General features: G+C 42.6%; 1 protein-coding gene across 2 annotated transcripts in view; it reads left to right on the top strand.

The window, feature by feature from the left end:
- Positions 1-14,667, top strand: part of LIMA1 (LIM domain and actin binding 1) — a 26,781-nt gene extending 12,114 nt beyond the window's left edge. The window contains exons 5-11 of one of the 2 annotated variants that reach the window (XM_065654465.1): positions 1,544-1,652; positions 3,013-3,161; positions 5,467-5,574; positions 7,840-7,897; positions 8,594-8,709; positions 11,299-11,432; positions 12,463-14,667. In XM_065654465.1, the coding sequence (XP_065510537.1) occupies positions 1,544-1,652; positions 3,013-3,161; positions 5,467-5,574; positions 7,840-7,897; positions 8,594-8,709; positions 11,299-11,432; positions 12,463-13,465 (1,677 nt within the window). In that variant the 3' untranslated portion in view covers positions 13,466-14,667. The remainder of the gene's footprint in view (positions 1-1,543; positions 1,653-3,012; positions 3,162-5,466; positions 5,575-7,839; positions 7,898-8,593; positions 8,710-11,298; positions 11,433-12,462) is intronic. The other variant, XM_065654466.1, reaches the window with a different exon arrangement.

Raw genomic sequence — 14,667 nt, 5'->3', positions numbered from 1 at the left:
AAAAAAAGAAAAAAACAAACCCAGAGCAGCGATTAAAAGTCAAGATATTCAAGTGGGTAATAAACATGGGGTTTGTGTCCTCAAAGGATCTTGCCTTCAAGTGTATTCTGCCTATAATCATCTTTGTACACTAGTCAAAAGTGAGACCCTTTGAATGACAAATTTCTGAGTTGTCAGAATTTCAGACTTGTGGGCTGAAGGTGACATTAAAGCAGACACAGGTGGAATAAGAATAATCTAAGGCCAGTTTGCACAGAATGGGGAATCTGCAAGTCCTTACAAGTGTGCGGACACTCCCAAACTGAACCCTCGACACACTCAGGGGAAGGAAAAGCCTTGTCATAGCTAAGCTCTTTTCCAGTAAGAAAAGCTACCGAAGTCTTAAACCACAGAAATAGAAAATATTTCTCAGGCTAATGGAAAAAGAGGTTTTCCAGCTGCTTTCTCTTTTCCTGGTGAAGATGAGATTTTGTAAGCCAAAGCAGCCTGATTTTTCACAGTGATTATCTTACAGTGCACTTCTGTTAAAATAGAACTTTGGAATTTCCTTCAGTTTGGTGACCAGCAAATAAGAAACTTCTTGGAGGTTGGGGCGGGGGGGGATGTGTGCTTGGAGCATCTTGCCAAACCTGCCTTTTTCCCTGCGTTAGCCTCGATCTTCATTTCCAACTGGCTCTGATTTAACTCTTCCTGGGGAGGGAACAAAGGTCTATCACCTTCTAGTATTTTATAGGTTGACTTTCAGCTGTGCAAACAACTTATCTTGATGAAGTCAAATTAAACTCTGTTCTTCATGAGCATTTATTAAAGCTGCTGACGTTTCTTTTCGCAGTTTCTTTTACTGAGCGTTAGATTTTGGGGAGCTGGTCTCAACAAACGAGTATCAAATGAGATTGAGGCAGCCAGAGCATCTGTGTGGTTGTGTCCAGCACTGCGGCCTCGCAGAGGCTGATTATCTGGGATATCTGAGAATATTTATCCCTGGCACTCTCCTGCTTAAGCTTCAGCCTTATCAGACCTAATTAGGGAATTATTTGGTACCAAATGCACGAGCTATCCAAATCAAAACAAGTAACTTTAGATAACTTTTAGTACAGTAGTATTTATTCTTCTTCCTGTTGCTGAAGATCAGTGCAAATTTGTGATAGCTCACTTCTGCCCTCCTTTTTCTGATTTTTAAATCTTCATAAAATGACCTTGAACATGAGCTTCAAAAGCAGTTGTATGAAACGCAAAAATCTAGACCAAAGTTTTGTATTTGCAGTGGTAAATGCCTGAAAATCGGATCTTTGTGCTTCTCTGACTTTTCCACAAAGATAACTAGTCAAAGGGCATCTACTGCCCTCTCCAAGAAAGTGTTTTCCAGGTGACAGGGTCAGGTATTCTGTGATCAAACTTGATATTGGTTAAATAAGATGTCACCTGCTAGACTTGTTTATTCCAGTAAAGCAGATTTGCTAGTGACACCTGTGCATCTTAAAGGATTATACGCAACAATCTGGGTTTGTCCCAGCAGCCAATAGGTGGGTCTTGTCTCTGACAGGTCCCCAGAGAGCCAAGGAGGCCAGCGGTGGGCAGGAGGATTTCTGAAAACAGCCTCTCTTCGGAGGACTTCGATGTTGGCCAAGGGGAGAAGAGCCGAAGTGCATCAGGTCAGTAAAGCTCGTGGTTTGGGGGGGTTGTTTTGCTTGTTTTTTCAGAAATGGAAGGAAGTGCAGCCATCTTCCATCTGTAAGGTCTGTGGGAGCATCACATTGAATGACTGAAGTCTTGCTGTGAATTTTAAAGCATTATACCCTTGAGCACGGGAAGCCGAGGCACAGGAGATAACCAGCGAGTTCAGGAATGGAACCTGTTTTTCTCCTGTGTCTTAATTCTAGAACCACTTTGAATAGTCAGACTAATTCAGAAGGTAGCGAACAGCCAGCCAGCCAATGTGCCTTCTGGCTTTCTTTCTCATCTCTCCTGCCTTCTCCAGACACGGGTAATTACAGACAGACTTACAACTTGAGCAAAATTATGTCTTTTTCGTATGTTTGGAGACTCTCTTCTAACAAAGCATTTACAATCTTTTGTGTTTTCAGCCTATGGCTATTATTATATCTCACTGTTTAGAGATGCACATTGTGTCCTTATTTGAGCAATACTGGAATGGCAAGAACTACTTATGTTTGTTTATTGTCCCCAAGAGGGATCTTAATGATTCGTACAACTTTTTAGTCATTCAAGGCCACTAACTGGTGAAAGGTCTTATTTTAATCATTCTTTATTGGACAATTAAGCTATTACTAAAGACCTGACCATTATAGAAGGAACTCAGATAGCAGAGCGGCGAGGAGCTGGCTTTTGAAACCAATTTGCTAACATCTGACAGCAAAAGTGGGAGATGGATGGCAAGAAATGAGGCGTAGTTCTGAGAGTCCAGAGATCGGCACCTATGCAAAGACTTACGCTCCCAAATATTTCTTTCCTCTTGAGATAAAACCAGATGCTTCAAATGATCCTGTGAGACTAGATGGAATTATTTCATAACATGTTTGTTCTTGAGATCCTCATCTGTAACATGTCATGTGATAAATCATTTCCATAGAGGAGGTGGAAGCGGCAGGTGCGACTTCCTTCCTCACTTCCCATGTTTTCCCCAAAAGACTTTGACAATGATTCCACTACAGGAGTCGGGTACATTTCCATTTAGCCACTGTAGCAGCTGCTTTCATTTGACAATAACAGTAAAACAATCTTCAAGGTTAAAACTATTTGCTCTCATTATTTCTGAGACCACTGGCTGGACGCTGCATCTGGTGAATATGCTACTTCTGCAACTTGCTGGATTAGTGACGAGATTTAGAGCAGAAATTTTTGAAGCATTTCTGTGCTTTTCAGATCTGGAATTTCTGTGGTCTTGGGAGCGGTGAAGGGATGGGATTTGTAAATCTTTCTGTAGGCAAGTCTGCTGGTGTCCCTGAAAGTCACCCTTTATTTATGGAGCTCTTTTTCTGGGGCATCTTGTAGATAATAGTCCAGCATTCAGCCCAGAGAAGGCCGAGAGCAAGAAAAGCCTGGAGATGCCTCGCTTGACGGAAACGTCGATAAAGGATCGGCTGGCGAAGTATCAGGCAGCTGTGTCCAAGCAGGGCAGTTCCACCGGCCTCAGCACTACGGTAAGTCCGTTCTTTGGCTTGTGTAGAAATGAACTTTTGTCCCAGCCTGAGACTGGAAAGAAGATCTTACGGAAACCAGGCTCTTTAAAGATAATGCCATCTCCTTTTGAAAATAACTTTGTGGCCACAGGAGTAATTTCTAGTGAAGAGTTGCTCTACCTATTGCAGGAAGAAATAAGTATTTGCATCTTCCTGGAATAATCTTGGAAGTTTTCCAAGGAATTAATTGCTGGAACCCTTCTGAAACATAGCTGGCATTCTTTTTCTTTCTGCATGTCTGTAGATCTCCGCATGTTTGTTTAAAAACAACACAACCAACCAAACTCCATCCTGTGTTGTACATTAGCTGTAAGCTGGGGGAAACTGAGGCACAGCAAGATGGAGCGACTTTCAGTGTCATACAGTGTATAGAACCCGGATGGCTTGGCCTGCAGCTTTGGGATCTCCAGTCAGTTTTCCTCCCTTTTGCCTTTCACCTCCCTTCAACTCTTCTCACCCATTATCCAAACCCAGTTAGATTCCTGCAGTAAATGGACTTATGCCAATTTTGCAGATACTTGATCAGGAAATGAGCAATTAATGAATCGTGGTAAAGTATTGCAGCCGAAGAGATTGCAAGGATATTTTTGTTAAAAAGTGCTTAAGTACATTTGCTGGAACTGTCTTTCTGCTTAATGATAGGAACTTTTCTTGCTTAAGTGTGCCTTTTATTAACCAGAGTAATAAATTTTAAGAGGATAGGCATTTTTAAGTTAGGAAACTTGCACTGGAAATAAAAGCCCAAAATGATGGTTCTAAGCTTTGGAAGAGTGTCCTGGGTATCTTTGTAGAGAAGCAAAAGTCTCTACTCAGTTGAAATTGTTTCTGAATTTCATATGCAATGTGGGTCTAATTCGCCAACCCTTGGGAGAAGGAAAGTCGAGTCAACTTCACTGCATGAGTGGAAAGCGAGTGCAACAAATCTGATTAACTGCTAATTGCTGATTTCTGCATCCTGCTCCTCGCCTGGATGCAGTTTGCTAGATTGCCTTGTCCAGTTTGTGACTTGGAGCGGTGGCTGATCCACTGAATTACACCCTAATGGCAAGAGATTTACCGTAGATGTCTTGCCTGTTGTTTGCAAATCCCCAACGCTGTCCGTTTGTCAGTCCAGCCTGATGCTCTTGGCACGTCCCGTTTGGCAGAATCTCTTTGGATTTTGGCCTGGCACGTCAACAAGGGCACCACATGTGATGGTTTCTGAGGCCGATGTTTGTAGCACTTCTGTGTTCCAGCAGCAGCCAGAACTCTTGGAAATTCTCCTTCCCTGCTGACAAAGCAACCGGGGCGCTTTTGATATGGGAGTGTGGTATTTGTACTTCCCGACTCTTCAGATGGGTCACATCTGTGCTACGAAGGAAAGCCACAGTCTCTCTTGGAACAACTATTTTGAGGGCATGTGGGGTAATTAGGGCTGGATTAAAACTTCTGGGCGCTTGGTTAGAGTCCGGCTGAGGAGCAACGGTTTCTGTGCATTGTAAGTGACTCAGGAAGGGGAGGGAGAGACGACGGACAGCATATTTAGAGATAGATACATTAAAATTCTAATATTCAGTTACATACCTGTTAGAGGTGTTTGGTTTTGTGCAGACCTGTTTACAAAATCCGCTAAGATGCTGGTGCTGGCAGTTGGCTGTTTCTCTTTCATGTTACAGAGAAGATGCCTTGTGAAAAGCACGAGTCTTTCTCCCATTATCTTGTATCCTATGGCAATAAAGAAAGCACGGGGTTTCACTGGATTTTTTTTTTTAAGTCTGAAAGATTCTTTTGTGGAAATCTTAAACAAGTCATTTTTTTCAAGATCAAAACCCTCAGTACATAACAGAATTAAGTTTATGACTAGTATTGAAGCAAGGGTAGGATTTGCTTTTCTGTCAAATTGTATTTTTCAATTACACAGTGCTTTAGATGGTGCTAGTCTGGAAATACTTGTAATTTCAAGTGAAAAGTTAAAATTTCTGGAAAAGGGAGATGTGGATTGAGCAGGGGAAATGAGAGTTGATTTTAAACAGGAACCTGGAAGTAGAGAAAGGGGCCGTTTAGAAAAATGCTGGCATTACCTCCATAGAGTACAGTAAAATTCCACAGCCCCATCCTTGTTCTTCATGAGAATGTGTCACTTACCAACTTCATATAGATTTTTATGCCCTTTCTTTTATCACTGTATATACTAGGAAAACAGTTTAAAAAAGATTTTAAGAAAAACAAAGCAAGTACATTCCTAGGGGAAGAGAACCTGTCAACTTTCAAGCGCTTTATTCTTTAGAATGAGATTCAAGGCAGTGACAGTGACCGCAAGAATTACAGATGTGAGCAGAAGGAGAATGTTCCACCAGGTGCTGAGGACTCCGTGTCCCATCAGGATGGGGACAAGGTAAGATGCTCACGCTGGAGAAGGTCAAGGGCTTCACTTTAAGCAGAACTGGTTGTAGAAGCACAGCTGATGGACTTATTCCACATGCCATCTAGAAATGGAATATGAGCAGCCGATACAGGTTATTTACATGCTGATATATATTTTTTAAAAATTATTTTTTAGACTGTATCAGAATTATAACCTAGCAAGTCTCTGTGGAAGATTTTTAAGCAGTCCTAGAGAATATCTTGACAAATTTTAAGTTTTCTTGGAGCATTCCCTTGTGTTCTCAGTAATGACATGCCTGTAGTGTGGCAGAATCCTTCAATGTCATAATTCTATATCTTCTCATGGCTTCAGTAGCTGACTAGGGCTGAAACCTCTGACGGTTTGTGGGGATTTTTTTATTGTCTGGTTTTCTTCTGTTCTTTTCTTTTTTTTTTTAATTTTATCTCCGCCACTAGTTTTTGATGACTATGACTTTTTGATGACTGTGATGACTTTTGATGACTACGTGTTCCCTGACTGTAAAAAGGTGATTCACAGCTAGGTATTTGTTTTGTTTGGTGTTCGCGTTGGGGTTTTTTTTGTTTGGTTGGTTTGTGTGACACAAGTAAAAGGAGTTTGTCCTTGTTTCTTCTGCATTTAGCGGCTAAATTTTGATGAAGGTAACTGAGAACACCAGTTTGGGTTTGCTCCCAGTTTTGAGCCTCAGCTGCAAATTGAGACTAAATTACTCTGTGAATTAGAGATAATAAAGCACGCTCAAGCCTTTGTACACTAAACTGGGGACAGCAGACGGGATAAAAGTAGCTGAATAAGAACTGGGGTACTGTGTGTCCCAGCCGTTCCGAGCACGTGGCAGCCGAATGCCGGGAGGGCTTTGAGAGCTTTCCAGCCTCGGCGGGCAAGGGGCCAAACTGCTGCTTTCAGCTGCTGCTCCCAGTGCCTGAGCAGCTTGTGTGCGACCGGGCAGGGCTGCTCTGTGCTAAAAGGTGAGTTAATTAAAAGAACACCTGTTAAATCAGAGTATATCCCTGTTGTTGAAGGGAGGATTTGAATCAAATGTCTTGTGTTCAGCTGTAGTTGTGAAGGGGCTCGTTGAAGAGTCCAGGTGCAATAAAGAATCTGAATAGGACACTGAGAGCCAGGACTGTCCTTATGAAATGACATGATGAACTTAGGAAACAAGCCGAATTAAAACTACTACTAGTAATGTCAGAAACGGGAATCCTCTGGCAAAAAGGAAAGGAAAGAAACTTTTCTTTGTTGTCATTTTTCACACTGAATCCATGAAAGATGTAGTAGCCAGATGTGTGACTCAACATCCACGGCCATGCTGAAGAACTTCCCAGCGCTTGGTGCTATTTTTTCAGTAGATGGGAATATGTTAATATATGTGACTTGTTTCTTCATTACCTCATTAATTTGCAAACTTCAGTTGCTCGCAATGGACTTTCAATCGTTAAAGCGAATTAGTGATGATTTGCAGTTCATCTTGTTACAGTACTTCAGTTTCTCAGTGTAGCTATTTTCAACTATTCGATTGGATAGCAATAGTGCAGAGTTTAAAAAGAAATATACGTCAAGAGCTTTATCTGTCATATGTTTAGTATCTGAAACTGGTTTATATCCAACTCTTGTAAAAAGTTGATTGGGTTTTTTTAAAAATAGGATTCTGTTTCTGAAGGAGGATGGACAGGATAGGTCCAGGCACGTTTGTCTCAACCTGAGAACAGCAGATTTCTAGTTCTACAAAAGCTTTTTAAAAAATCAGCTGTTCTTTTTTTTTTTTCTTTTTTTTTCCCGAAGTACTGTCTTTGCTGAATGTTTAAATGTCATAGACTTATCAAACATTGGAGGGAGCCATGAGATTTCCAGTAAACGTGTACTGCTTGGCATCAAGGGATTTCTAAGTAAGAAGGCCTGGGAGGTGCACAAGGATTTCTGGAGACTGATAGATCGAGGTGTACAAGCTGCAGGTGCTTGGGAAAACAAAAATACGTTTGTGTGTGTGCGTGAGTGAACACTACGGCAGATGATCTGAATATTGCACGAGCTGTAAAATGATGAGGATGTCTATCTTGTAGCAATGCTGAACATTCTGGGCAGTCAGCTGGACTTTGCCTCGTGCCTTCTAAAACAAAAGGTAGCTTCATGTGTACCCCAGTGTGACCAGTCCCTTCCTGTTCAGTGCTTCCAACTGCCTGTTGTGTTACTCTGGTTGTGATTATTGAGACTTTAGAAGGTCGAAGGCGCTCATTGTCTAATATTCTCCTACAGGTTTCTGGAGGGGAGAACAGCTTGGCTTTCCACTGTGCTCTTCTAGAGGACGGCAATGGTAGGTCCTTGTTCTCCTGCCTCAACGGGAGCAAAGCCCGTGGCTGAGGAAAAGCACAAATTACCCAGCTGTGTGTAGGATGCTTGAGATCAGTCCTGTCAAATGATGAATTGGACCCAATTAAAAGCTGTCTTGTAGTAGAAATCTGTCCTGTTCCTAACTCAAACTTTATAAGAATTTCTTTCAGGTTGAGCAGGTCATTTGCAATTGTAATTCTAAGACATCTGTAACTCGTTTGCTCTGATTGAACACATTTAAGTACAGCTCTGGCAACTACTATACTAGTCCATAGGCTGAAGTACTTAATTATTAATGCAGGACACTTACCAAGCGCCTTTGGTCTTGTCCAGAGATACACAAGTTCCTATTCAGTAAAGTACGTAGCCACGTTCTCATGTTACCTTTGCTTTACTCCTAAATTCAGGCCCACACACGAGCACTTTGCAGAAATGAAGAACAGTTCCTGCAGGTTAGATGTTGGATTCCCCTATATTAGTTTTCTTTACATTATCAACTTAGCTTTCCTGGTAAATAAGAAAAGTTAGAATGATCATGTTTAAATATCCAGGTCTAAAGGTTTAATAGCAGATGTGTTAGCCCTTAGCTGGTAGGATTGCTCTTTGGTCTTAGGAGCATAAGGTTTCCATGGTTTTAAAATCATTGTCATTGCCTTTTCTTCCTCCTCTGCTCCCTTAGTTGGACAAAACTTGGAGAGCGAGACAGAAGGTCAGAAACCTGTCAGCACAAAGCAGCAAAACTCTGGTTCTAAACCAGCTGGCCAGACAGACGCATCTCTGCCAAAAGCAGTGAAGGTAAAGCAGCGATTCCTTCTCAAACATTGGTGCTGGTTAAAATCAACTCACTTTAGAGCCTTCAGCAGGCTGGGACTTGGCTTTGCACCCTCCTCTTCCAGCTGCTCCCAAAGTAACTGCAAGTGGGAACAACTTTATAGTGAGGTGGTGGCTGACTCCACAGAGATTGAGTTTGGCTTTCTGAGTAATGAGTCTTTAACGTTACGTTTTCTTTAGTGGGAGCTATAAAGCAGATGAAGAACTTCTTGGGTAGGAATGTATTTGATAATCTTATTAGAGATACAAACAGCAGTACTGAACGTTTTGATCACGCTGTATGTGTCATGGAGTGAGGATGCCTGTTCCCTGGGCTGCCACAGACTTCCTGGCTCACTCCTGAGGAAACAACTGTGCTTTTGTTGTTTCCCCATCTTTGGGAGGAACAGCACTGACCTCACGAAGACCAGCAAGATGTGGCTTCCTAGTGTGCTGGGGTATTAATGCCAGAATGCGAGATTAGAGCTGCCTATAGCGTTTCTGTAGTCTCAGTCTGTTACAGCACACAAGATACACACAACCTGTGTTCTTGGTCCTCTGTGCTCTCTCTTTCTAGTATTAGAACCATTTTAGTGCTCCACCTTGTTACTGCTTTAGATGCTGCACTGCCAAGATAGCAACCCAGATACTGTTTATTCATGTAAGGTTCCGATTTGTCTCTTCCAGCTTCTGTTTCCTGTTCTCGGTTCCTAACCTCTGCTCCTGCCTTCTGCTTCCCTCCTAACGTGAGCTCAACTCTCAGCTTTCTCTCAAGTCTTTTTATATTTATTGGGCCTTGCCTTCCTCCTGTAGCTCCTATTTGTAGTATGCCTGGAATTTCTTTCTCTTCACACCCCGAAAGGCCTCTCCATCAGCCATAGGGCTGATTGTTATCCAAGTAAGTTCCTGTTCTTCCCTGGGGATGTGCATTGCAGAAGCACACGCCAGCACCCTAATGTCACCTCGCAAAACTGACATTTCAGGGAGAGTTACTTCCTGATGGGCAAGCAAATTGTTGCTTCCTTGCTCCCTGTGGAACGCATGGATGGTTAGATTTTTGTTTGCATTGGTAAACTCATTTTTTGTGATTTCATTTAGTGACTCGAAATTCAGAATTCATACGCAGTTTTGGCAGCACCTAGAAATGGTGAATATTTTTTCAAAAGGAACTCTGAGCTTTTGGTGGTCAAGCTGTCATCATAATTAGAATTTTAATCTACTATAACGTCAAGCAATGCCTTAACAAAATTGAGATACCTATTAAACTGGAATTAAATTGGCAGCAAACTTTATGGTTGTGACAAACCGACTTCAGCTGGCTCTGTCTTCAGCAATCCGTCCCTCACGTGTTGTAACTTTTATTGCCTAACCATTGTTTCTAGTCTGTTATAAATAAATTGCTGTAATTATGTCTTCCTGTGACCTTCCTGTTTTTATTTTGCCCATCATATTTTTCCGTAAAGCTTTTTTGTAAGTATGTGGCAGGTAATTCTTTGTCAAAGAAAAGCTACAATATCAATGTACCCGTGCAGACCCACAATATGGAGTGTAGGCACTTTTTACCCTGCTGCTAAAGTAGTTGTAATCAACACAGCCTGAGACTGCCAATTTTTCAACTGTAAGTTATTCAATTTTGCCTTTAAAGTGTATTCGCTATGGGCCAAGCTTAATAGATTCCAAGAAGTGAATGGCATCAGGTGACCTTTTTTCATGGACAATGTACTTGCTTCCTTGATGCTGTCAGAAAAATAAAATGTGAAATTGTTCCCATACAGCGCAGCAGTGACACTTGACTCCTCAGCATTTGAGTTTACTCTTGCAGTAAACTCGGAGGAAATTCTCTTAGTGAACACATAAACAATTTTAGCTGTTTAACCTCAAAGCCCTCCTCACTTTAAGTCTTGAGCAAATTTGAGGGCTGCGTGTCCTGAAACTTGAGTGTAGTTTCTTTGCGATAGAACTGGCATCGCTTACAAATGGAGTCAGAAAAATTTCCTGCTGCCTGCATCTGTGCTCAGACTATTGCCTGTTTCTTTAAGAGAGGAATCAAGCAAAAGTGCATAATTTCAAACTGCTGAGCAGCCTGTTTCACTCCTTTCCCCTCCCACCCTCTACCTTTTTTTTGAGGTTATTTCAGCTCTTTTTCCATACTATCTTTTTTTTACTTCCATAAGTCTCATACTGGCTATCGTTTATCTGAATGTTTCTTCATCATTTTCCTACCAAGAAAAATTAAGTTTGCAGAAATAGATTAGACAGTTGTTTGGGACCTGGCTCAGTCAAAGTTCTGGTATTTTCATTGTTCCTTCTCAACCATTGCCCAACTTGTGATGCTGCAGCAGTGGAATTCGCTGGGGCAAAATCTTGGCTGGCTGTCAAGCCGCAGCAATCCTGCCATAGCCTCTTCCTCACTCGCTGCCCACCAGAACCCGCTCTACCATAATTAGCATTGAGTTGCAGAAAGTGAATCGCTGCAGTTTTTCTGAGAACTCTGGGAGCCGTGCATGAATCCAAGCCAAGTCCGCCAGCGGTTGATTCATTTTCCAGTTAACAAGCTTTCTCTTCTTCCTGTAGAAATTTCAGTTGCCAATGAAGGAAACCTGTGTTGGGTGTCAGAAGACTGTGTACCCCATGGAAAGGCTCCTTGCCAACAAGCAGGTGTTTCACATCAGCTGTTTCCGCTGCTCCTATTGCAACAGTAAACTCAGGTAAACACACTGCTCTGCTCGGCTGCCGTCTAGGACATGTAGCTTTCCCCTTCAGCAGCTGAGCTGGATGAGGCGGCAACGTGCGCTGGCACCCGGATCAGTCGTACCCTGGGCTGCATCCCCAGCCTCGTGGGCAGCAGGTGGAGGGAAGGGATTGTCCCCTCTGCCCGGCTCTGGTGAGACCCCCCGGGCACCGCGTCCAGCTCTGGGGTCCTGAGCACAGGACAGACCTGGACCTGTTGGAGAGGGGCCAGAGGAGCCCCAGAAATGATGCGAGGCTGGAACAGCTCTGCTGGGAGGAACGGCTGAGGGAGTTGGGGTGTTCAGCTGGAGAAGAGAAGCTCCGGGGAGACCTTAGTGCGGCCTTTCTGGACTTAAAAGGGGCCCATAAGAAAGATGGGGACAGACTTTTGAGCAGGGCCTGTTGTGACAGGACAAGGGGTGATGGTTTTCAACTAAAGGAGGGAGATTCAGGCTGGATAAAAGGAAACTGTTGCCCCTGCTGGTGGTGAGAGCCTGGCCCAGGTTGGCCAGGGAGCTGGTGGCTGAACCATCCCTGGAGACATCCCAGGCCAGGCTGGACGGGGCTCTGAGCAACCTGAGCTGGTGCAGATGTCCCTGCTCATGGCAGGGGGGGCACTGGGGGAGCTGGAAAGGGCCCTTCAACCCAAACCCTTCTGTGATCCTGTGATGCCATTCAGGCTTAGCTGAGCTGAAGGTAACGATAATTCAGCAAACTGGAGAGGAGTGAGGAAGTGGTGATACAGTCCTAGTCCTGCCAAAGGCTTTTACACTTGATGTAACAGTTAATGTAATTTTAGGTGGGAAAAAATATAATGTTCGGCTTTGTAGAGAACACCTGGTGTTTGAAAAGAGAGCCATACAAACTTATGAAAGCTGAAAGCTTGTCTTTTCTAAACATGTGGGAAAACTAGAATTGAATCCGATCAGTAACATAAATGAAATATACACCTGTCTGGGTGACTGAGACACAGGATACTAACATTTGACTTTGTATTTTCCTGAACAGTCTTGGGACATACGCATCTCTGCATGGGACTATTTACTGCAAGCCTCACTTCAATCAGCTCTTCAAATCTAAAGGCAATTATGATGAAGGTTTTGGACACAAACAGCATAAGGAATTATGGGCAGGCAAAACTGAATGTGAAGAATCCCCAGAGAAAAGTGTCCATGGTGTAAATGCAACAGAAAATCCGCAAAGCTCAGGAGTAGAGGATGCCCCGATTGCAAAAGTAGGAGTTCTGGCAGCAAGTATGGAAGCAAAAGCTTCTGCTTTGCCTGAAAGAGAAGAGAGACCAGCAGAGACAAAGAAGCTCAGGATTGCCTGGCCACCTCCGTCTGACCAGAGTGTTCAGGGAAGTGCCTTAGATGAGGGCATCAAAGTATTCAAACCCAAATGGCCCCCGGAAGAAGAGACTTCCAAGCCAGATGTGCTGGAGGACGTGGATCTGGATCTCAAAAAGTTAAGAAGATCTTCCTCGCTGAAGGAAAGAAGTCGTCCCTTTACAGTCGCAGCGTCATTTAGAACAGTATCTGTTAAAGGCCATAAATCAGAGAATTCATCTTCTCCTTCTAAGGCAGAGAGAGACATGCTGAAAAGAAGTGAGGAACTGGAGAGAGAGGTCGTGGTAGACAAAAAGCAAAAAGAAAAGAAGGTTGAGAATAGGAAGATCCAGAGTGCTGAAGAGAAAAATGTAGAGGAAGAACGGGAGTTGGCTGATATCAAAACAGTGGAGCACAATCTTGTAGAAAACGGCCAGGTGAATGCAGACACAGATGAGGAAGAACACACCATGGAAGAGCAGGAAATTCCAAATGAAGAACTCCTTGAACCAAATTCTCCTAAGCATTCTGACTTAGCCAATGTCTTGACCGCTAAGGAATCATCTCCTAACCAGAATCGCAAATCCCAAGATGTTGGTTTCTGGGAGGGTGAAGATATGGAAGATCTGTCAGTGGAAGAACAGATCAAAAGGAATCGTTACTATGAAGATGATGATGAAGAATAAATTGGCCTTTTACTAGAAAACTTGTTGCAAGGTGCTGGGCCTTTTTAAATTGGTGATTTTAGCTTTAACAAACAGCTGTCCTCCACAAAAGCGATGCTATACTGCACATCGGCATTAAGGGAATCCTCTGTACAACTTATCTCAACTAGAAAAATACTCCAGAAGCCTGCAAAGAGTATATTTAGGCTCATGGAAACAAGTATGTGGCTGTGGGACAGCTTCAACAGGTAACTCTGTCCCCAGCACGAGAGCAGAGCTGTTCTGTGCTCCTACCGTCTTATCCTTTTGGAGCTTCAGTAGGTATTTCACTAACAATTTCTGGAATTTCACTGTACTCACAATGGTGCTGTGAAACAGGCTGTTGTTAGACCACTGTTCTACCACTCCAAATGCTGCTGCAGTGCTTAGGGACCAATTTCAAAGGGACTTTCTGGCCTGCTTTCCAAATGGTGACTTAATGCACTTTAATACATGTAAAGGGCACAACTGGATATTTTTTTAATAACAAAAACATGTGCTTAGTGTCCAACAACGAAGGCATCTTAAACTGAGTGGAATGTGGCTTTTCTTTCTCAAAACTGCCTATGATCAATTGAAGAATGCCTACTCTTTTTATCTTTCTCTTTTCAACTGGAATGGTGTGCCCGTCGCAGGAACATACGTATTTTAGTGCTTATCCAGAAGCTGTGCTGATTGACAGATCTCTTTGAGGACAAGTCAACACTTCGGCGGTAGCCTGCAGGGCATTACTTTTGCATTTCATATGCATTTGAAGTGGTGTTGTGTTTTGGTTTTTGTTTACTTGGAGTTCTTCGTCATTCCTTTTAAACTGCAGATAATATTTTTAAGGCCTTTTGACAACTTTGAAATCTCACTTGTATTGAGCTGCCATAAATCTTTTCATTATGGCTGTGAAATTCTGCTGCGTTGCAAAAATCTCTGGAATAAAACCCTCTGAAGAGTGAAACTTTCTGATTGCTAGCATTGAAGCTTAGTACATTTTTAAACTTGACTTCATTTATTTTACAAATAATGAAATCTTGAACGGTGGAAGGAGGATGCCCTTTTATATTAGCTTTTATTTGTACTGTATTCTCATGAGAATTAGCTCTTAACTATACTTGAGGTGTAAAATATTCTGCTTTCTTAACAGTCTTGCTAACTACAAAACCTTCAATAAAGTTCGGTCATTTACATTAAAA

The sequence above is a fragment of the Caloenas nicobarica genome, chromosome 33 (assembly GCF_036013445.1).
Source record: "Caloenas nicobarica isolate bCalNic1 chromosome 33, bCalNic1.hap1, whole genome shotgun sequence".
NCBI lineage: Eukaryota > Metazoa > Chordata > Aves > Columbiformes > Columbidae > Caloenas > Caloenas nicobarica.
The sequence above is the reverse complement of the archived record's forward strand: the minus strand, read 5'-3'. Positions and strand labels throughout refer to the sequence as shown.